This window comes from Candoia aspera, chromosome 2 (genome assembly GCF_035149785.1).
Source record: "Candoia aspera isolate rCanAsp1 chromosome 2, rCanAsp1.hap2, whole genome shotgun sequence".
In the NCBI taxonomy this organism is placed as follows: Eukaryota; Metazoa; Chordata; class Lepidosauria; order Squamata; family Boidae; genus Candoia; species Candoia aspera.
Window position 1 is genome coordinate 245,595,944 of NC_086154.1, and position 22,555 is coordinate 245,618,498.

At 41.6% G+C, this 22,555-nt stretch overlaps 1 protein-coding gene across 1 annotated transcript in view; it reads left to right on the forward strand.

Moving 5' to 3' along the window:
• Positions 1-22,555, forward strand: part of PLCXD3 (phosphatidylinositol specific phospholipase C X domain containing 3) — an 88,733-nt gene that overhangs the window by 58,209 nt on the left and 7,969 nt on the right. Inside the window, exon 2 of the mRNA XM_063291126.1 lies at positions 791-1,499. Within this exon, the coding sequence (XP_063147196.1) occupies positions 791-1,499 (709 nt within the window). The remainder of the gene's footprint in view (positions 1-790; positions 1,500-22,555) is intronic.

Here is a 22,555-nt window from a genome sequence, read left to right on the forward strand (position 1 = left end):
ACAGGACCCAGTAGAGTTTCTGCACAGGCAGAACATCATATCTGAGAACATCCAGAGGTAGCTAAAAAATCAATTCAAACGTTTTTCCATCTAGTCAATCCTCTGTATTAATACTATTCTTTGCTCTGCGAATTCTTCATATAGAGCAAAGTATTCTCTCTCAATGACTTGCTTATTCCTTACTTCATTGTATGCATGTCTAAGAGCTCAAGATGGTATACACGGTATTTCCCTTCCCAATCTTATCTTCACAACAATCCTGTACAAGCAGGCTAGCCTGAGAGAGAGAGTTTGGCTCAATATGACCCAGACAGTTTTATGGCTGAAAGGAGTTTTGAATCTAGATCTGTCAGGTCAGAGCATAACAACCTAAATCACTACATTACACTGTCCTACTAGCATCTGAACGAATAAACAACACTAGCATCTTATATGGATTTTATCCATATGGGATCTTCTATGGATATTACACATCTACTCATGTTTGATATACTGTAATCAAAGAAAATACCCTTATGTGCATTAAAAGTGCCTTCTAAAATATTCATATTTACCTTCCTTTAACCACAAATACTGTTTTTATTTCTTTTATTAATTGTATGAGTGATACACTTTCCTGCCAAGCTAATTGAATATAAATAGTAGTAAGTTAAGTGAATTGTACTGTTATTTGAACTTCAGCATATTTTCACGGAATACTTAGGCAATCTTTATAAGTACATGATAACACTTTGGGTGTTCAAATCTTGCACTGATTTTGTTTCAAACTATTCTTTTATATTATCTTTAGGGTCTCATGATTCATTTAGCTTCTATATTGATGAGGCCTCTCCAGTGGGACCCGAGCAGCCAGAAACGGTCCAGAATTTTGTCTCGGTGTTTGGAACTGTGGCTAAAAAGCTGATGAGGAAATGGCTTGCAACACAGACAATGAATTTTACAAGCCAGCTGGGAGCAGGGATACGATATTTCGACTTTCGGATCTCCACAAAGCCCAGAGACCCTGATAACGAACTCTACTTTGCTCATGGTTTATTCAGTGCCAAAGTCAATGAGGGCCTGGAGGAGATCAGTGCCTTTCTCACTGACCATCGTAGGGAAGTGGTCTTGTTGGACTTCAACCACTTCTACGGGATGCAGAAATGCCACCATGAAAAACTGGTTCAAATGCTCAAAGACACTTTTGGGAGTAAAATGTGCCCGGCCATCTTTGCCCATGAAGTCTGTCTCCAGTACCTGTGGGAGAAGGATTATCAAGTTTTGGTGTTTTATCACAGTCCAGTGGCTTTAGAGGTCCCATTTCTATGGCCGGGACAGATGATGCCAGCTCCGTGGGCAAACACAACAGATCCAGAAAAATTGATCCAGTTTCTCCAGACATCAATCATTGAGCGGAGGAAGAAGGGCTCTTTTTTTATATCTCAGGTGGTGTTGACTCCAAAGGCTAGCACTGTGGTCAAGGGGGTCACTAGTGGTCTCAGAGAAACAATCACAGAGAGGTGAGTACCTGCCAAAAGACTGAGATATACTCAGATTGATGGCAGTTTCTCTGTTTACTTCTGTAAGCTTCTATTAGTTAAGGCAGACAGCCCTTTCATATGACCTGTCCCCCATTACAACTATTATCAGTGATGGCCAAAATACTAAAATATGCACACACAAATCCTGCACCCATCTTAACAAAAGAACAATACTTAAGCGCATTCAAACATTAAATCCATTACCAAGTTCATAACATTTCCATGTTATATTTCAAAGGAAGTATTATGACCACGCCATATGCAAGGTGCCACCAACCTAATTTTGGCATGACATGTCTGTGTCACCATGATGCTATGGGCTTGGGAAGTTGAACCAGCTAACTAATGACTCAGTGTCTCCTCCAGAGGAAACATTGCAAAGAGACTTTGAACTCTGGAGACTCTGGAAATGTATGGAGGATTGTTTTCCATTGGTACAAATTTCCACCTCCCGGCTCCCTGGATTTCCCTCTTCTTTCTTTCCCATCCACTTCATTTGTTCCAAGGATGGCTTTAATGGTCCCACTAAACAGTTGCTTATTGGCTCCCCCTTCTTTTTCCTTGCCAGAAAAATAAATTTGGAAAGGGAAGATGAGGGAAGGATCCTCTATCTTCATCCAAGTTCTGTGATCCTTCAGAGAAAATGAGAGAAGGGAATTGGACATTAGACAACTAACAACATCCACACTTGCATATCCCCAGATCACACTGAGTGTGTATGAATATTGGATATGTTTGCCATTATGAGCTGCCAGAATATTAATTATGATCATTTGCATTTAAACTTTCTATCATCTGCCATAAGTAGAAAATATCAGATTTTAGCAAGCTGAGTAAAACATAGATATTAGGAAAAGCCCTAAAATTGTGATTAGTGTGACTCATTGGAAGAGATTGGGTAGAAGATTTCTGTTTCTCGGAGGCTGAGGAAGATTACTCTATGTGCAGGAGTATTAGGAAGACCAATTGCAAAAGGAGGAGAGTTCATAACACCTCAGCAATGGATTCTTTGTACATGAGATAATATGGAATCCTGAAAACTTTAGAATGGTGAAGATGCTGAGACCTTTCTGTTAGTACCCTGGTCTGTAAGATAGAACTGTAGCTTTCAGAATTCCTTGAGGAGAAGAATGACTGTTATACTCATTTTAATATAGACAGGATGGCTAAGGCATTTTGTGATGCACAACAGGATGCCTTTTCCCAGTCATTCTGCATATGGAAGATATGAACAATGATTGTACATGAATCATCAGAAAACCTTTGATCCGTTCAGTAGTAATTGTTATATGAAGTTTCTGTCTTCTTAGTAAATGTGAATTTACCAAATATAATTAATAATATTGCTCAGTCCTCACTGCCATCCTGTACTTTAATTTTTAACACTTATTTTTTTTTAATGGTGCTAAGTTTTTGTGGAATTCAGATCAGATGGTTAAGAGGAATGGTGCATGACAGGAACGTTTTATGATGAACTGTGAACGCCATGACTGTTGCTGATTTAGTGCATAATGCTAAGCCTGGATTTGTTTCTTCATGGTTTGTTGAATAAGCCATAATGGTCAGGTTCACATATTTATTTATTTATTTGATTTCTATAGCTGCCCATCTCAACAAGTGACTCTGGGTGGCTTACAACAATAAAACCATAAAACAATTAAAACAATTATAATTAAAACAGTTAAAATATAAAATAAATACAAAATGAATATATATGGCTGCCAAGTGAGCAATGCATACATACAGCCAAGAGATGGGACCATCCACACGCTCGAGGCCTCAGGCCCGGGCACAAAGCCAGGTCTTTACGGCCTTACGAAAGGCCAACAGGATCGGGGACTTAATGCTAAGTCATAATATAGGAGTTCATAAGCATTAAACCATATATGGCTTAGCATTATATATGAACTGGCTCCATAGGTAGACTAACACTCTCAGTTTTAAAACACAGCCACTGAAATCAGTGAGACTTCAAGTCACACAGACTTCAATGGGTCTGTTCTTTGGAAAGATCTAGGTGTCTTGCCTAATATTCTTCACTGACCAGAGACTTAACCTGGAAACTGGAATTTGCTACTCAAAGCCAGCATGGAATGGAGTGGCATAGAAATCTTAGTAATAAAACAAACTGATCAATTGACCAGTGATGAATTGATTTCTTTCACTAAATAACAGTCTGCTGAAGGTGTCACTATGTAAGTTGGGAAAGGCAGATTGCTTATATATCTACACTCCCATACATTAAAATTGTTTCTAAAATATGTGAATTAGAAAAAAATCTGCTCACCCCAGGCAATCTTGAAATATGAAATCCCCATCTGATTAACAGAGGATTTCTCTAGAAACCTTCCCTTGAATGAGATTTAGAATCAGATGTCTCTGCAGTCCAGAGCTCAGTGCAATTTTAGATGGGCTTGGACTTGACTCTGGTAGTTACAGCTACTCTCTAGCTTCTTCCTATGAAGCCTTCAGATGCAGAAAAATGTTAGGATGAAGGATAGTCACAGGAGTGGAACAGAGTCACCATCTTCGCACGTTCTTTGCTACACATACTCTTCCCTGAGCTTGGTTGTCTTCTTGCAGATGTTTCGTTACCCAACTAGGTAAGATCTTCAGTGCTAGAAGGGAGTGGGGTTTGCTCTTTGTTTATATACCATAGCTTGCCCTGTTAGTGTTGATGGGGGTGTTGTTCTCTTCTTGGTAGTTCCTTGATTAGGCTGTTGTTCACTGTTTGATTGTTGCTTGCTAATCAAGGAACTACCAAGGAGGAAACCACACCCTACCAACACAGACAGGGCAAGGTACTGTATATAAACAGAGAACAAACCCCACTCCCTGTTAGCACTGATGATGTTACCTAGTCGGGTAATGAAATGTCTGCAAGCAAACAGCCAAGCTCAGAGAACACCAAGGACCCCACAGTTCAACCCTGAGCTACAGATATTCTCTTCTCTTGGTACACACTTTTCTTTTCCATTCTTTTCTTGCTATCTTTGTTTACTGCTTCAGCTTACCAAAGAACACATCTCTTCTGATATGACAGCTGCTACACATGTTTTATAAAATGTCATATACCACACATAAATGGTATGCCCTGCCCGTTCTAAAACGACACTCCTATGCATATGCAAGTGTGTACTCAAAAGAAAATTACATTAAGTTTGCATTGTATTGCATTGTACATCTCACACTGCATTGTTTATGTATATTTAATTATTATGGGTTTTTTGGATAGAGATAGGTTACTGCTTTTATTTTTCTGTTGGTATGTTTTTATGTATTTGTTAGACACCCACAGTTACTATTTTGAGATGGGTAGCCATATAATCAATTAAATAAATAAATATAATCACTGGAGATACTTGCAGTTAAAGGAGCACAGGAGTGCAGCCTTAATCCAGGAAATCATTGAATACCACCAATCAGATAAATACACACCCATTTCTTTAAGTGGGCAATTTTTCTAATAGGGATTGTATTTGTCTTGAGTAGTTTCCATTGTCCAGAAATGCATTAATATCGCATTAGTTTGAATTAGGCAGGTGCTTTGTACTGGCACGCAGAAACACAGCAGTCAGTCTTGAGCTCTTTACAGATAGCTTTCTCCATAGTGAGATGGCATAAGCCCATAACAAAGCATCTTGCACTGATGCTGGGTGTTGACGCACAAGCACAGTCCCACCTGCCAGAATGCTGTTTCTCTAATGCAGATGGAATTAGGAGGGCACAGTTCATCTTTTCTCCCTGGAAGAGAAGTGGATTTGCACTTCTCCCACCTCAAACCTTTGAGCATCACCGCAAATGTACAATACAGGAACATCACTGTAATCAAGATAAAAGGAAGTAAATCTCCAGGCCACCCCTCTATAATTCAGCTGAATAGCCAATATACCGTATTTGTTTTAGACTGATAATGTTTGCCTCAGGGTTCTGCTGTTGGTACCCATCTCAGGGGTCTACTAATTTGAAGGAAGAGTGATATCGAAATATCAGCTGTCATGCAAGAACAGGAGGAGAAAATTCCTCAGAGCTCTTTCTCCAAATCCCCAAAGGTACACTGGCATAATATGGTATACCTGGCAATTGGCAAAAAATGACTCACAGGACTGAGCCAAATACCTGTGTTTTATTTTCCCTTTCTTAATTTCCTTAACAAATCTGGAGAAATCACAGCCTTAACTGTATTGGTAATGCAGTATTCTGAGGTGCTGTGTCACTTCTGATACCATCACTCCAAATGGTGAACCCAGGACTCAGAAATAAGAATACCATTTTTTTTTTAAAAAATACCCCAAATCTCATAAATGTATAGAATTTTGCAAGACCTCCGTATTCTTGTTCAAAATCTTATGAAATGTCAGCATGAACATAAACAACGGACGAAATTTCAGGCAAGGATGCTGAAATCTCATGAGATTTCAGGTATTTCTAAAATGATTGGGGGAGGGCGGAAGGATCTGACACATGTAGATTTTCAACACTTGATCCAATTATGAATTGTATTGTGTTAAATGAAAGGATAGTTCAGAATTAGTTCAAGAAATAATATACATGGAGTAGGACAAAAAAATAACCAACCCTAAGAAAGGCTTTTGATAATTGTTTGAAATAAATTAAATTTTATTGACTCTGCCTTTCAGCTTATGAAGCTATCAAGGTGGCCTATGACAATGCAAAACATAAAACACAACAGTAAAATCAATACAAGATAAATCAGAATTAAACTAAGTATAATTAAAATCAATTAACAGTTAAAGTTTGACAAATTGGAGAGGGGTGAAGGGTTTTTTTTTTTTTTTTGCTGTTTTCGTAATTACTGAGAGTGGTAGCCAAACACACCTTCCTGGGCAAGGCATTTCATGGCCTGAAAGCCACCCAGGAAAAGACTCTTTCCCACATACCAAATAGCCAAGCTTCTGGCTGGATGGGCATTTTCAAAATGCCTCTCCTGCTGATCTGCCATCACCAGACAGGATGACAATGGGAGACACATTATTTTAGATAGTCAGGCCCTAAGCCATTTTGGGTTTTAAAGAACAACACTTAACATCTTCAGTTGTGTCTGGTAAGTTGCTAGCCAGTGCAAATGTTTCAGTAGAGGCATCATGTGATCCCCATCATACTTTGAATTGTTTTGCAGTCTGACTGCCGCAGTTTGCATGAATTGCAATTTCTGAACATTTTTCAAGGACAGTCCCATATAGAGTGTGTTGCAATAGTCAGGATAGGTTATATCCAAGGGATGGATAACTGTCACCAAGTGATCATCTTAGGAAGCATACTAGTTGGTATACTAGATGTAGTTGTGCCAAGGAATGCATATCCACAATTGGCCACATACAAATCCAGTGAAAGCTGGTGAATCAAGGAACTCTTTCAGACTGCAAACCTGCACCCCAAATAGGCTTTGCTCATTTCCCAAATCCAGTTTTCTGCTTACCATCTGCTTATATCTCCTATCTTGTCTGGATTTAATTCAGCTTTTCTCTCTCATACAACCCATTGTAAAGATTAAGCAATGTTCAGGATGACTGATGGTTCTCTTGGAGTAAGAGGTCAGGAGCACTAGAGCTGGATGTCATAAGAATGCATGTTAAACAGCATAGTGGCAAGACAGAAGAATCCTGTGAGATACCATAGGTCAACCTCCAAGATGTTGAATAGTATTGCCCCACTACCAACATCTAGACATGTTCCAACAGAAAAGACCAGAACCACTGCAAAATAGTGCTCCAAGGCCCAAACACATAAGACTGCTTAGAAGAATACCATGGCTGATGATACTGAAAGGGTCACACTTTCTCCATTTAGTTTCTGAGATACGTTATCTACCAAGTTGATCAAAGCACTCTCAGTACCAAATAAACTGGACAAAACTTTGATTGAAATGAGTCCAGACAGTCAGTTTCATCCAAGTGCATCTGGAGTTGTAAGGCAATGTCATTCTTGATGGTCTTACCCAAAGATGGAATACTTGAGAATTGCCTATATAAAAACTTTAATCTAAAGTGTTAGAAATTACTGTATTGAAATAATACATTAAACTATGGCTTGCTTAACCATAATTTGTTGCATAGGATGCAATTGGCTGAATTCATACAATATAAGTTGTAAAGAATGGTTTAAGAGTACACAACACACTATCCTAAGCTACAACAAACACACAACATTCTGGCTTAGCATAGTATGTGAATCTAGTCATTGTCTTGCTGGCTTATGTACAGTGTCTATTACAGAACTGGGGATTCTGTGGCACTGTACATTGCTGTAAAAGGATGACAAAATCCACATTTCCATGAGACTGGTAAGTAGACGTATGGAATTCAAAACAATACTGTGATATGTAGCCAGGTGGTGCTGTAACTCATTGCCCATTTATGAGGGTGGAGACTTCAAGTTTGAACAAGGCTTCTTGTCAAGGCCATATATTGGCTAATTTAAAGGTATCTCATGAGTTGCTTGACTAAAATTATATCATAGTCAAGAAGCTATTTGCATATATTTAGGGCATCTTAGCTTTGCATACTGCTTTAATAACAGCAAAGGATAGGCAAGCCAATTAATGTCAATTCTTATAAAGCCAGAGAGCTAGCATAGTAGGCAACTGTTTGCCTTAAGCCTCTTATCCATGCAGACTTTCCATTAAACACACACACCATTAGATAAGATGCTTCTACAGATATCCAACCACAAATATACTCAGGCCATCATATCTGAGCCTATGAGTAACACCTCCCATTGTAATGTCAGCCATAATGTCAGCAGGCACGTTATTAAAATAATCTTTCAGCTTTGCTTCATTGCATTTGTGTCTCACATACAGAGTAGCTGATAAAGTATCTCCAGAGCTGGCTTTTCTTGTCTTATTTTTCTTCCTCTGAAAAGTGAATGATAGGGCCTCATTGAGGTTTTGAGAGGCTAAACCCATTCAAGTGAAACCAAAGCACTGTTTAATTTTTTTTCCCCATGGAAGGAAACAGCTGTAAACTTTTTATTTCAAACAGCAGCATAAAGTACAATACTTTCATTATTATTCTGATTGGTTTTTTGTTGTTTCTTTAAGAGCTGTTAATTCTGTTTTACTGGACTTTTTTGGACATGGGCTTTTGAGAGGGTTCATCTTTGCCAATACAGACAGACAGGCAGATATCTTGATGCTTGGGCTGAAATATATACACCAGCTGTTGTAACATGCTTTTCTCCAGTCTTCTTGATTGAACTGGTAGACTAATGAACATGTATACCAATGGATGGCTTTATAATTATCGAAGGATCATTCAATAGACTTTGACCCTTCGTGAGATTTTAAAATTGTGGAGTTGTTGAAACAGGAGTTCTGGTAGCTAAGCAACCGTCATATAGAATATATTACTGCTTGATAAAGTGGCTTTAAGGAGTGAAGCAAAACTGATTGGGATGAGCAATTCAGAGCCTTGGAGATCTGCCAGGCCAATTATTTTGTTTATCGAGCCTTAGAGCCTGATCCAAGATGAGCGCCTTGCGTCCCAAGCCTTAAAGCAATTACAGTAAAGTATAGTGTGAAGCATTAACTACCCAAAGCAACATAAGCTAGAAACCACCAACATGAATTCACAGTGGCACCTTAATATGGGATTTCCTGTGCTGGTAGTGGTGGGAGTTGCCCTTAGTTTCAGCAATTGACTCTTGCTTTTGAAAAAGCTAACTCTTATTTCGATACAAGGAGAATATTTTAAAGACAGACTTTCTGAGGATCCATGTCTAGAATTTCAAGTATCTTTAGATTACATATTAGACGTGCTTTTCTCCTTTTCTTGCCATGATTGAACCTACAGATTAGTAATCAGTATCAGCACTTTAAGAACTATTCTGCCTAGGATGACCATATCTGAGCTGCAAAAATCAGAATGACCACTAGATAGTAGCAAAGGTCAAGCTAGTTTTTGCTGCCATCTAAAGTCATTTGGTGTTTTGCAGCCCTGAGCAGTTACATTAGCTGTATCTGCAGAGGGTTCATAGCTTAGTTGCAGAGTTCCTGTGCAAAGGAGTCCTAAATCTGTTTTAATTCCCAGTATTGTCAAGCAAGAGAGATTTCAAGCAGGTCATTTTTGCCACTCAGAAAAGATAATACAAGTTAAAATGGCCGCAGTGAAGCTATGTAATTTTAGAGCTTAGACTTAATGGTTTTATGGAATGCTTCCCCTTGGATGACCCTATGTATTATTTGGGAAGACAGATTATTTTACCAAATAAAATATACAAATTTAACCATTTCACTAAATAAAAATGTTCTCCCCCCCTCCATATATTAAAATAAGGATAATGAAATAAGCATCTATTAACTGTAAGGTCTATTTAAAAATAATAAAAAGGATGTTGCAGAATTCCATGAGGGTCTCAGCATATCCATGTCAGCCTAGGAGTTCAACAAGTGGTTGTTGCTACCCTCATTACTTGCCACTTGTCCATGGTCTATTTGAGTGGGAGTCCCCAGATTTTAGGTGAGAAGTCAGGTTGTAGCTGCACCACTGCTAGCTTTTACTTAATATGTGATGGGTGATGGAAACAGCCTCTACTTTGAAACCTGAAGAGGAAAATTGCTCCCTTTGGGAATCTCATTTTTTCATAGTTTTGTGGAAAATATGCAAGCCCTGCTCTCTTGTCTTATTGAAAATCAAAGGCAGGATTTTTTTTAAAAAGGCCACACAGTGTTTTTGTCACGGAGCAGAAGTAAATTAAAGAGATGAGTTTTCTTGTGGTTCCTGTTTTAGTCCTTGTATGCTACCCAGACTCACAGTCATGAAATGGGCAGCCATATAAATCATGTAAATAAATAAATAAATAAATATTGCTAATGGCAACAAGCAGGAATTTCTGGGAAATTCCTATAGTTTTCATTTCTAAGCTGGAACTATCTTAGATAAGAAGTCCAAGGCCCAGTCCTAAGAACTAAGAAATACATCCATGTCCAGCTAATTAGTCATCAAGCCAAATACATCTTTCATACTTGCTTTGAACAGCATAAAATGCTGTATTTCTCTTTTTGCAGTTTTATCACTGCTTAGGGTGGATGTATCTTCAAAATAAGTGAGCAAGCATTAGAGAAAAGAGCACTCCTTAATTAAATAGAATCATAGAGTTGTTTGGGACTTTGGAGGTCAAACTAACTCCTGGTTCTGTGCAGGAGCTGCAATGGAGACTGCAGCTATAGAATTCCTGAGATATATTGTCCAGTTGTGCTTAAATACTTCCAATCAAAGAGAGAACACTTCCTTTTCAGATATTCTGTGTCCTGTTGTACAATCATCCAGTTGAATCTCTAACGTTCCATCAGAGTTTTCATCCATTGGTACTTGTCCTGCCCCCTGAAGTAATGGATAATAAGTCTACTACTCTTTCTGTATAACAGACACCTTGGTATTTGCAGATCTCTCCACATCTTCTCCCCACACCTGTTTTCTATAGGCTAAACATACCAATCTTTTCAGCCTTTCCTCATACGATTTCATTTCCAGACTCATCAACCTGCTCATCTTTTTCTGGACAGTTAGCTTGGAACAGGGAGGGATCTGGAAACTAATAATCTCTGGGATCTTCCTATTTTCCTTCTCTCCATAAATATAATACAAACCATTTTGTTGATTTATAGGAAAGAGAGTATCACTGGGCATGGGTAGAGTGTGTGTTTTTCTCACCAGTAATTTAGCTGCACACAGTTCTATCAGAGATTTTAGGAAAGGATATACAGAAGAAAACATGTCTTATTTTTAAAAATGCTTATTAATTTTTTTAAAAAAAAATCTGTTTGGGGTGGTTTTTATGAGGCCAATATCTATGGGCTCATCTAGTGACAACCAAGGTATATTAAAGTTGGTGACTTGGAACATAAGAGAGTAAATGTAAAGAGCATGAATTAATGAATGAAAGGGAAGAAGTCTGCTTCTGAACTATGAGAAAAGAGAAGAATGTAACAGGGCTGAATGAAGGTGGTCTAATCTTGTTGAGTGGAATTGATAAATGCATGAATACATGCGCTTTGCCTATCATTGCTTACCCCCAAAGGGGTGTGTGTGTGTGTGTGTGTGTGTGTGTGTGTATTATGAGGCCAAGTTAAATCTTAAAGACTGAATGAGTCTTTGAGATTTCTAGAATTATTCAGTTGACAAGGTTTATAAAATGCAGGTGAGACCAGGCAGAAGAAAACCCCAAAGGCTGACTGGATGCTAAACTCATGAAGTCATATCTGCTTTTGGGAACATTGCCTTGTGAAGAGATCTCAAAAGCTCATTCTGTCTCATTTTTTGTGATTTTTGAGCTTGCCTCATGAATATATTACTGATATATGCATTTTGGAATTATGTTTCATTATTACTGTTACCTTAAATATGCCATTATTATATAAAGCAAATATATTTGAGCCAGGGACACTATGATTGCTGAATACAATCAAGTTTTCTAGATGGTTGGTCATCTAGCACTATATTTTCTCCTCTTTTGGAGTGACACTCCAGGATTTTAAGCAGCTTTTTTTCCTCCTTTCCTCTTACTTGAGATACATTTAAATGGCAACACTGTAGACAGCCCAGGGCATTCTCTAGCACTGAACCTTTGGACTCTTTTAAAACTAATAATACATGATCATTGGCGATAAGTATGAACTGCTGCAGTTTTGCATTGCTGATCCTCTCAGTAACATTTCTGCAATATACTGTATGGCAGTAGAATAGAAGATTCAGCAGTCACACTAGATACATGAGAGAACAGCTTGCACTGTGGCAAGTGAAATATCTGAATGTGTCTAGTACAAATAGCAGGGGACTCTGCTTATTGTGAGATTGCATGCATATAAGAGAGCAAAAGGGGCAATTGAAATCAATGTGATGGTCTCATCAAGCAGGAGACCCACCACCTCTTTGGTTGGACATTGGAATTTTCAGAGAATATTGCAATTAAGTCAGTTTTCTAATTCGATGTGACTTAGTTGCATGGAAGAGCCAGTCTGATGTAGTGGTCAAGGCATCAGGCTAGAAATTGGAAGGCCATGAGTTCTAGTCCTGCCTTAGGCACAAAGCCAGCTGGGTGACCTTGGGCCAGTTACTTTCTCTCAGCCCTAAGAATGAGGCAATGGCAAACCACTTCAGAAAAACTTTGCCAAGATAACTGCAGGGACTTGTCCAGGCAGTCTCCGAGAAATGGACACGACTGAACGGATTAAAAATAAAGTTGCATGGAGTCAGTCAGAAGCATATCATGCTAATCTGTCCATTTCCAGGAACTACGGTATATGAATAAAGAGCACATGTGATTTGATATGTAAGATTACTCATATTTTAATGAAAAATTCATATAATGGGAATGTATTAAATGGAAACTGTTATGAATGGAGGGTGTCTGTAAAGGTAATTTTCATGAAAGAGCAGTGACATAAGAAATCACGGGTCACAGTAAGCTCTGAGTTGTGACATAGTAAAGGTAAAGGTTTCCCTTGACGTAAAGTCCAGTCGTGTCCGACTCTAGGGGGCGGTGCTCATCTCCGTTTCTAAGCCTTGGAGCCGGCGTTGTCCATAGGACACTTCCGGGTCATGTGGCCAGCATGACTCACGGAACGCCGTTACCTTCCCGCCGAAGCGGTACCTATTGATCTACTCACATTTGCATGTTTTCGAACTGCTTGGTGTGCAGAAGCTGGGATTAACAACGGGAGCTCACCCCGCCGCGCGGTTTCGAACCGCCGACCTTCCGATCGACAGTTCAGCGGTTTAACCCGCAGCGCCACCGCGTCCCCTCCAAGTTGTGACATAGATTAAGTAAAAAATACCTCAAGGCCTTAAAGACCTGAAATTGAGGTCTTTCTGAATTTAGCCAGGCCAGTGAAACTAGGAACATGCATGATCCTACAGTGGTCACAAGGACTCAGCTGAACTGTTTTCTGTTTTGCCCTATTAATATGGTTGAAACATTGGCCTGTCCATTGGTAGCTCTATAACAAGAATAAGTGGATTCATTTTTCGTCCCAGAAGTATACTGGACACCAGTAACCATAATCCCCATGTAGACTCAAGAGAGAGAGAGTGACAGACAGACAATACATACACATAGTATGTATATAGCATAGTATGTATACATATAGTATGTATACACACATACATATAGGAGTAGCAACAGATCCAAGTATACTTAAGAATCAGTCACTGCAGCAGGGACATCTTGCTGGGGCTATCATTGTGCAAAATGCTGTTGTTCATCTTCCCGTTCAAGTCACTTATCTTGCCATTTCTCCTCTACTGCTCCTTTATGAATCTTTCCATTGCTCAGTGACACATATGCATTGGTCCCTGAACTATCTAGTTTTGGTTTCCTGAATTTCCATACCAGCACTCTGTTTCACTGCTGCATGGTTAACCCTATTACTTTAGCTCCTGGGCTCAGTTATTCATTGAATATTCCATCAGGTAGAATGCATCCAACCACACAGGGATATCTCAATGCATTACTGGTTCTCACAGTACAGGAAATACTCTGCTTGTGTTATGGCTTTATGTAAAGAATAACGTATGCTAGGTACAGAAAGGGTGATCAGAGCCGAATTACCTCCAGCCATGACCTTGTTTAAGATCATAAGTTAAAATTGTTTGAGTCTAGCCGGTACCTTATGGTGCAACTACGACAGGATTCAGTGATGGGAATTTAGACTCAAGAAACTGCATGGAAGGAGTTCACTCATAAAGTCTACTTTTTTTGGTTTTAATGGAAGCAGGGGAACTAGGGAATATTGGCCAATGAAGAATGATTCATCCATGCATGCTCCTGGACCACCTTGCCACTGAATTAGCACAAGAACACCCTACAACATTCATGAGAATTTGTCCAAAATTCTCTTTGCCTTTGAAATAATTTAATTCATCAAATTAAAAAAGAACTGAACTTATAGGAAAAAATGCAAAAAAAATTCTCAGACAGCATTGATTAATACCGTAGATCGATATTTTGCCTTACACTGTCTTCTCCAGCCTGAAACTGAGAAACTTGCAATCACCATCTAATTCAAAAGTCTTTTCCAAGTCACCAGTTCAAGTCCAGTAACAGTTTCCAGTCTTCCTTCCTTCCTTCCTTCCTTCCTTCCTTCCTTCCTTCCTTCCTTCCTTCCTTCCTTCCTTCCTTCCTTCCCCACAACCTGTTTGGGAGAGAAGGCAGAAGGTGTTAAAAAGAGAAAGAAAAATGGGTGGCCACATTTGATAAAAATGGAATGGGTGGCCACATTTCACATGGAGCCTTAATGAATACCCTGAGGTAATAAGAGTTCTCACAGCATATGTTCAACAACTATGCTTCCTGAGGATTATAGTTCAAGAAACCAGGAGGACATCAACTTGGAAAGGCAGTATTGCTAATATTACCATTAGTTGTCTCCATATGCAACTGTAGAGAACCCAGCACAGATTAGATGAACCAATGGAATATGCCATTGCAAACACAATCCTGTTCCAAGGGTCTGATTACCATCTATGATACCGATCTAGGTCAAAATGAATACAAGAAACAGAATCCTTGCATCTTGTTACTGTACCAACAGTAATTATCTAAGAGCAAACTCTTTTTTTTAAAAAAAAATGCTGTTTAATAAGTCTGGCTAGCAAGGTTGGAAACAATTTCTGGTGCTGCAGATCTCGCTCATTCATGCAGCCAATAAGGCTAGGTGTGGATCAAAAATAATTTGAAAAAAATGTCTCAGATCTAGAATGAGCACAACTCTTCCTTGCTGTTCATTAAAGCAGCCCATCTTTTTTCAAGTCTCTACTCAAGCTCAAAGAAAAAACAGAGGGCAGCTGCTTTAAACACGTGCAATAACTCTAATAACTTAGCACCTTAAAGCAACTGCTCCTGTTTTCAGAAATGGCTGCTGTGCTGCCTCTTGTGTAAGGTCCAAAGAGCTTTTTCCAAATCATTTTCCAACCCTGACGAGCCCTAGTAGCAAATGATCCCAACTGGTCCTCATAAAATCCTCGCCGCTTATGATGTTGAATACAATCCGCCAGCAAAGAGGCTTTTGCTGTGGCATTTCTCCTGGAGCAGAGACTGATTCGAACAAGCCAATTAAAGCAAAGGAGTCCATACTGTGAACTCCTCTCTGATAAATGTAATTGCCTGGTGGCCGTGGCACTGATAAGAGCTATCGGGTTTTTCACACTTGGCATGCAAATTCAGAATCTTCCTCCAAGGGTTTTTGGTGCTTTACTTCCCTGTCCATGGAAGGTGGAAAAGAGGATTTTTCTTGTCGGCTAAGAAGGTTACGAATCTCAAAGACAGGCAAAGGTTTCAGAAAGCTCAACCTTACTAGATCTCTTTTGAGGCTGCCTGACAGCAGCATAAGGAAGGCCTTTGCAACCAGCTATCCAGGAAATACAACAGCTCTTGGGGACTAGGCAGTTTTCATATTTCATTCAACTTTTGGTACATTTCAGGCTTCATGAAGAAGCTAATGTTTTATCTATGCTAATGTGTACCACAGGATATTGTAGGATCTGTAATCAGAAGGGGGAAGATCTACAGCTCAGACTCCCTCAAACACTTTTCTTTTGTGAACATTTAGCTTTCATCCATACCCAAGTCCATCTACCCCTTTTACTTAACAGAGAAATAAAACAGGTGATTGGCATCACCTCTTCATCTGGAAGAAATAAACTCGCTGTTTCCCTCCAGTTCTGCAGATGGTGAATATAGTCTGCAGAACTGGAAGGTAGTCAAAGTGGGTATTTTATTGACTTCAAAGAAGATTTAAATAGGAGAACACTCCTCCTTGTATTACACTTGGATTGACGACTACTCAGGATTAAATCCTAATACAGTTTAACATTAAGTCTGAACGTGAAATGTTTATCTCTATAATTTTTCCTTTGTTTGGCAAAGCATTCTGTTACCACTATTCCCATTGTCATTCATAAGAAAGTAATTAAAGAGTCCCATTCCAAATTGTTGGCATAGGGAACAATTTGTCTACCACTCAGCAATGACCCATTTTGCCATTTGATAGATGGTGGAATATTCCCCTTCCTCAGATATCAAGAAGTTTTTTTTTTATTTAAGTACCTCCATGCATCCTTGCACAATTCAATTCAATTCAAAATAATCCGAGATTACCTACAGGGGTAGAGATGGAACCAAGTCCATCTGGAGCTCCAGATGTGAAAGTGCAGTGCCCATATAGCAGTGAAAAGCCCCACATCCCCATGCTTAAGTCCTGTTGGGAGAAAGAAGCCCAGCAGACATTTCAGGGAGATATGGGTCTACAGGGCCATCAGTAAAACTGCTTAATTGGTTATAATTGTCTCTAGTACAATACCTGTTCAGTGCCTGGAGATGCCATAGTTGGAAAGCTTTCTTGCTCTCATAGAAAGTTCAATCCCCAGCCCACTGACCAACTAAATGGTAAGATGGAGAATTTAAATCAGACAGAAGTTGGTGTATGAATTAGGCACAGATAATAAAATGTCAAGGATCAAGACTGTGTTAGCGCTGTTAAAGGCCAAGTGTTATGCTGTAACCTTTCAAAACACTGACATTTGCAGTGTCTCAACATCCTTGGGGAACCTTTTCAAAACAATAAATGTGAGCAATTTCAGGTTCAAAGACTCTAGAGAATCCAGTGCCATTCAGTTCTTGGGACTAAAGTAATGAGCATACTAATCACATTAACCTAAAAAAAAAAGAGAAGCCAAAGCAAAACAAATAATGAGTATTCCTTTCTGGGCTGTTGAAGCAGCAGGAAAAGTTTTGTGTTTGAGTCATCCTGGTCTGACAGGGTGACAGAATGTTAATCATGGCAATGTCAAAAGCAAGCACTGTCTCTAGATGAAAACTTCAGATATTCATCATCACACCTTCCAGGGGAGGCAGAAAGCCAATACTGTACCATAAATGCAGAATAACTTTCCTCAATAGAGTGCTCAACTCCAGTCCCCATCATCACCAAGCAGCATTGCCATGATTTTGTGGATTTGGAATGCTAGGTATTGTACTGATTTGTATTCTAGATCATCTGCAGGCTGGAGCTCATTAGTGGAGGACACTAATTTGTGGAAATGTGATCTACACCATTAAATGAGAACTTAACTAAGCAGACCAGATGCTGTATGCAACTTTTAGAAAATGTAACTTTTAAAAAAGATGCAACTCAATGATTTTTTTTCCCCACACAGACTTTTTTTTCAAGGAAGGCCTGAACTTTCTGAACTCCTGAATATTTTTATTTCATTACAAATGTTTCTGTGCCACTTGTGCAACTTGAAGGGATGTGCAGCAAAACACTGATTGATGATTGAGTGCCATCAAGTTGTTGTTGACTCGTAGCAACCACATAGACAGATTTTACATTACAATAATTTTGATCTAAATTATCAAAAACATTGCAAAGCAATTATAATAATTAATGCTATCAACATAAATTTAACATGATCATAATATTAAAGATCATAACATCTTATGATATCTTATGGCATATGAGTTTTGTGGCCAGGCTGGCTGCTGTTGTGCTGTTGTGTGTCAGCAGAAGGAGAGAAAAGAAAATGGGGAGAGGATGCTCAGGTTTGGCCTTGAGTGCAGCTGTGCTGTCATGGGGGAGATGGGCTGCCCTGGCAGCTAGCCAGGACTCTTGTGGGGTAGATGGAGGCAGCATTCTCATTGGCCAAGCCTAGTATGTAAGTGCTGGGGTCTAAAGGCCTGGAGGGGGGAATCTACCTTCTCAGTTGTTGGGGAAAATGCTGCCAATTTGAGAGAGAAAGAGAGGAACACATTGCCACATTTGAACCTGTGCTGTTTTGGGGCATCAAGACAGATGGAGAGCTTTATGGGAAGTTGGTGGCTGAAGAGAGACATCGCTGGGAGTGTTCAGGGCCACTGGACTGGGTGGTTGCCATTTCCTGGCCCCAGAGGGAGAAGAGTGTGAAGATGTCCACTGGAGACTTCTCTGGGAGAAGAGAAGAGAAGACAAGACAAGACAAGACTCAGGCAGAGGGATGTACTTCACCCCAAACCCCAAAACAGATGAGGACAGAAGGAGGTAGCTGCCTGCAGAGGGACACCTGGAGACCTCAGACAAGCCCCAGACTGGAAAGGGTTGGGCAGAAGACCCAGGAAGAAGACCCAGATCCATGCAGTGTCAATGTAGAGGGATGGCTGGCAAGGTCTGAACTCTCATGATGAAAGGTTTTAAGCAGACTCCAAAGTTACTCAGCCAATTCCCTTCCTATCTTTCTCTCTCAGTGAAACACTGAGGGGGAGGGAGGAAGAGAAAGTGGGGAGCTGGTAACTTAGCAATGGAGCAGGTAGTTGTTAGTGAATAGTCCTGGGAGAGAGGTAGAAAAAGTTAGAAACTGGAAAGTTTGGAAACTGCTGTAAACAGCTTTGGGTTTTTTCACTCATTCCTGTAAATATATCTGTACATAGTAAAAGAAGCAAAAAAGCCTCCACTCTCTCTGTCTCTATGAAACAATTGTCCTCCTTAAAGACAGACCCCCCCACCCAGCTATTAAAGAACCTTCAGTCACACTGTGAGAAATACTCAACAGTCGGATCTGAATTCAGGGACATCTCCCATTCTTACTTCATTCCCCAAATGCACATTGAAAAAAACATGTTTTTAAAAGTTTCCTGAATACAGGTGGTCCTTGTTTAATGACCACTCATTCAGTGACCATTCAAACTTACGATGGCAGTGAATGAGTGGTAGTTACAAAAGTCTTCCGAGTTCTAGACGTCACAGAGTCCCTGCAGTCACCTGATTGCGATTCCGATGTTCCCTGCCAGCTTCTCACAAGCAAAGTCAATGGGGAAGCCAGCAGGAAGTCAGAAGTCGCAGTCACATGAGGTCCTCACTTAAAGACAGCAACCGGGACTGCCAGAACTGCTGTTGCTAAGTTGCACGGTCACGTGATACTGCGCTTTACGACTGTGTTGCTTAGCAGTGGCAATTCCAGTCCCAATTGCCCTTGTTAACTGAGGACTACCTGTACTAGGATTGAGGGTGCAGAACTTAGGTCTGGTTGAAAGGCTTTGAAAGGCAATCACTGTGGCTTGTGCTGAGCAAGATGGAGCAGTTGTCTGAGTAGTACAAGGCAGCTTCCTACAAGCTTTTGTTAAGAAAAGCTAAAAATGATCTGACAGTGAATGTAATTGCCAAGTCTCTATCTGGAGGGCTGAAATAAAAGTAGGTGGGATTTTTTTGCATATATTGTTGCACTGATGACATAGTAAGAAAAAAAGCACAGCAGGTATAACTCGTTGTATAGGAGACAACATTAAACTTTTGATGAAATTCCAATCTTGTGGGCATAATTCTGTGAAACCTGCAAGAGCAGATGTTAGGTATAATGAAGACTTAGTAATTTATTAGTAGAACAGGAAATTTAAAATACATACTTTTTATAAACCTTGCCTTGTGTTTTCATTAAAAGCCACCCAAAGTATTTGCCTATCTTTTGGGGGAGGAGGAGGAGGAGGGTAGTATCTTTCTTCTTAATTTTGCTAGATGTCTGATTAGCTGTACACAGAGAGCTAATATAAAAGTTAGAGAAGCAGTGAGGTGTAGTAATTAATTTATTTCTACCAATTTATATCAGTGTTTCTGAACCCCAGCAACTTTAAAATGTGTGGAATTCTGAGGGTTGAAGCCCATGCATCTCAAAGTTGTTGGGGTTCAGAAACACTGATTTATATGACTGCCCATCTCACAACAGCAACTCTGGCTAACAGAAAATTAAATCTCAATTTAAAAAACTAGCAACAACAATAAAAATAAATATACATATAGTGCTCGTCAAGGAGAACAGTTATTACAAATAACATCCTTCTCATGGGCCCCATTAACCTCCCAACCCCAGGAAAACAACTGTGTTTTTAAGGCTTTCTAAGAAGCCAGCTGTCATGAGTGCCGTTGAGCTGAAGACATCAGCGCAATGGCACACATGACAATAACAAGGAAACAGGGGAAGGGGCTCAAGATAAGTAGCCATCAACTTACAAAGACTGAAGGACAAGAGACAATGGCTAAATGGATCGCGAGGCACACCCAAGCTGTTAACGCTAACGCAACGGAGATCGCCCAGCTGACAGCAATCACCGGAGGAATAGGGAAACCGATGATGGGCGATCCCGGAACGCCAGCGGGGCCTCGCAACCCCTCACCTACTGGCAGGACAACGTGTTGGACAAAGGGGGGTGACGTAACCGCGAGGGAGGGGGCGCTGACCGGCGCGGGGTATTTAAACCCCGCACCGGCGCGCTCCTGTCACTCTCAGCTTTTTTCCTATACTGCATCTACACTGCGAATAAACCAGAGCCTGTTCCACGGAATCAGTGTCTGTGTATTACTCGAAGGTAGGCAGCGCATGACATAAAGCTGAGAGTGTTAAACTCAGCCTCGCCGAGCCCCACCGGACGACAACGAGCCACGGGAGGAGTAGACGGTGAGAAGACCAGGAAGATGAGGCCGGCGCGACGCGGGCAAGGAGGGCGAGCCGCACGGCAAGAAGCAGAGGAGGACCGATCGAGGCCAGAGGCACCGCGGACTCCCGGAGCCATGGACGCCCACCCGACCCAACCCGAGCCTCAGCTCCAACCCCAAGGGGAGATGGCGACGGAGGCAACCCGACCACGGGAGGGAGCAACATACCTCCCGAGACCAGCGGAGAACCCCGCGCCCCATATCGCACCCCAGCAACGGACGGGGAGCGGCAGCCCAACGGCGGCAAACACGGGGGAGGACGATGAAGCGACCCAGCAGATGGCGGAGGAAGCGGACCAATGCCCGGGAGAGACTGAACCCCACCGGCAACCCACCCCCACCGACGCACCGACGGAACCGGCCCCAGCGGCAGCACGGATCGCGGACGAGGACGCACAAGCTAGACTCGCGGCCATGGAGACCCAACTGAAGGAACTCCGGACCATGCTTCAGTCGCTCATGCCCCCCGCGCCGCCCAACGACGTCCCCGCACAGGTCCACATCCCGAGCAAAGCGCCGAACCCCCACGGGCCAAATGAAGGTCAACAGACGGCCCAGGCGGACGACACCACAGGCCGGGAAGCAAGAGGAAGGGGCGCACAAAACGCCCGGGCCCCAAAAGACTTCCCCATCTTCTTTGATGGGAACCCCGCGAAACTGTCGTTCTTTATCACGAACGCCAGGGAGTTCATGGGGAGGCACGGACACTCCTACGACTCCGAAGCGGACAAGATCACTGCCGTGGCGATCAAACTACAAGACCGGGCGGCGGACTGGTACGTCCAACTGTACGAGTCCAGGTCCCCCGCCCTCGCCAACTTCCCCGCCTTCATCAATGAGATGAAAAGCTACTTCGAGGACCCACTAGCCAAAGTGAGGGCGAAAAGCGCACTCCAAAGACTTAAACAGGGCACACGCACTGTCCCAGACTACGCCCTCGAGTTCAAAGCCCTCGCGGGGAAGGTCAACAACTGGTCTGAGACCACCCTGCTGGAAATGTTCAAAAGGGGGCTCAACCGCGACGTACTTCAATGGGCCCTCTACCGCGACGACCCAGAAACTCTACACGGGTGGATCCACCTTGCGGGGAAAGCAGAACACGCGCACCGCACCTTCCTCATGACAACGACGGAAGACACGAACTACACCTGCAAAAAGGTACCCGCATCACACGTGGGGACGGCCGGCCCCACATACCCAACGAAGAAATTTAATCGGGGGCCCTGCGGGAGGTGTGGCAAACTAGGGCACAAGACGGCAGATTGCTTCGCCAACCAACCGCCGACCAGTGTGCCTAAACCCACCCCGAAAACTAGCCCCAAACCACCTAACCCGCCGCCGCCCCCTCACCGCCGAATGACCGGAGCCACAGCAACACCAGAGGAAGGCTGGGACGCCTACCGGGGGAAAGAGGATGACGTAGACCCAGACCAGCCGGCGGGAAACGCTCCCCGCCTGCCCTGAAACGCGTTGCGAGGCAGGCGGTGGGACAGCAGCGCGGACCACCTCGACAGAACGGCGAAAGCTCCGTGATAATGGCGGCAATCAAACTCTCTGC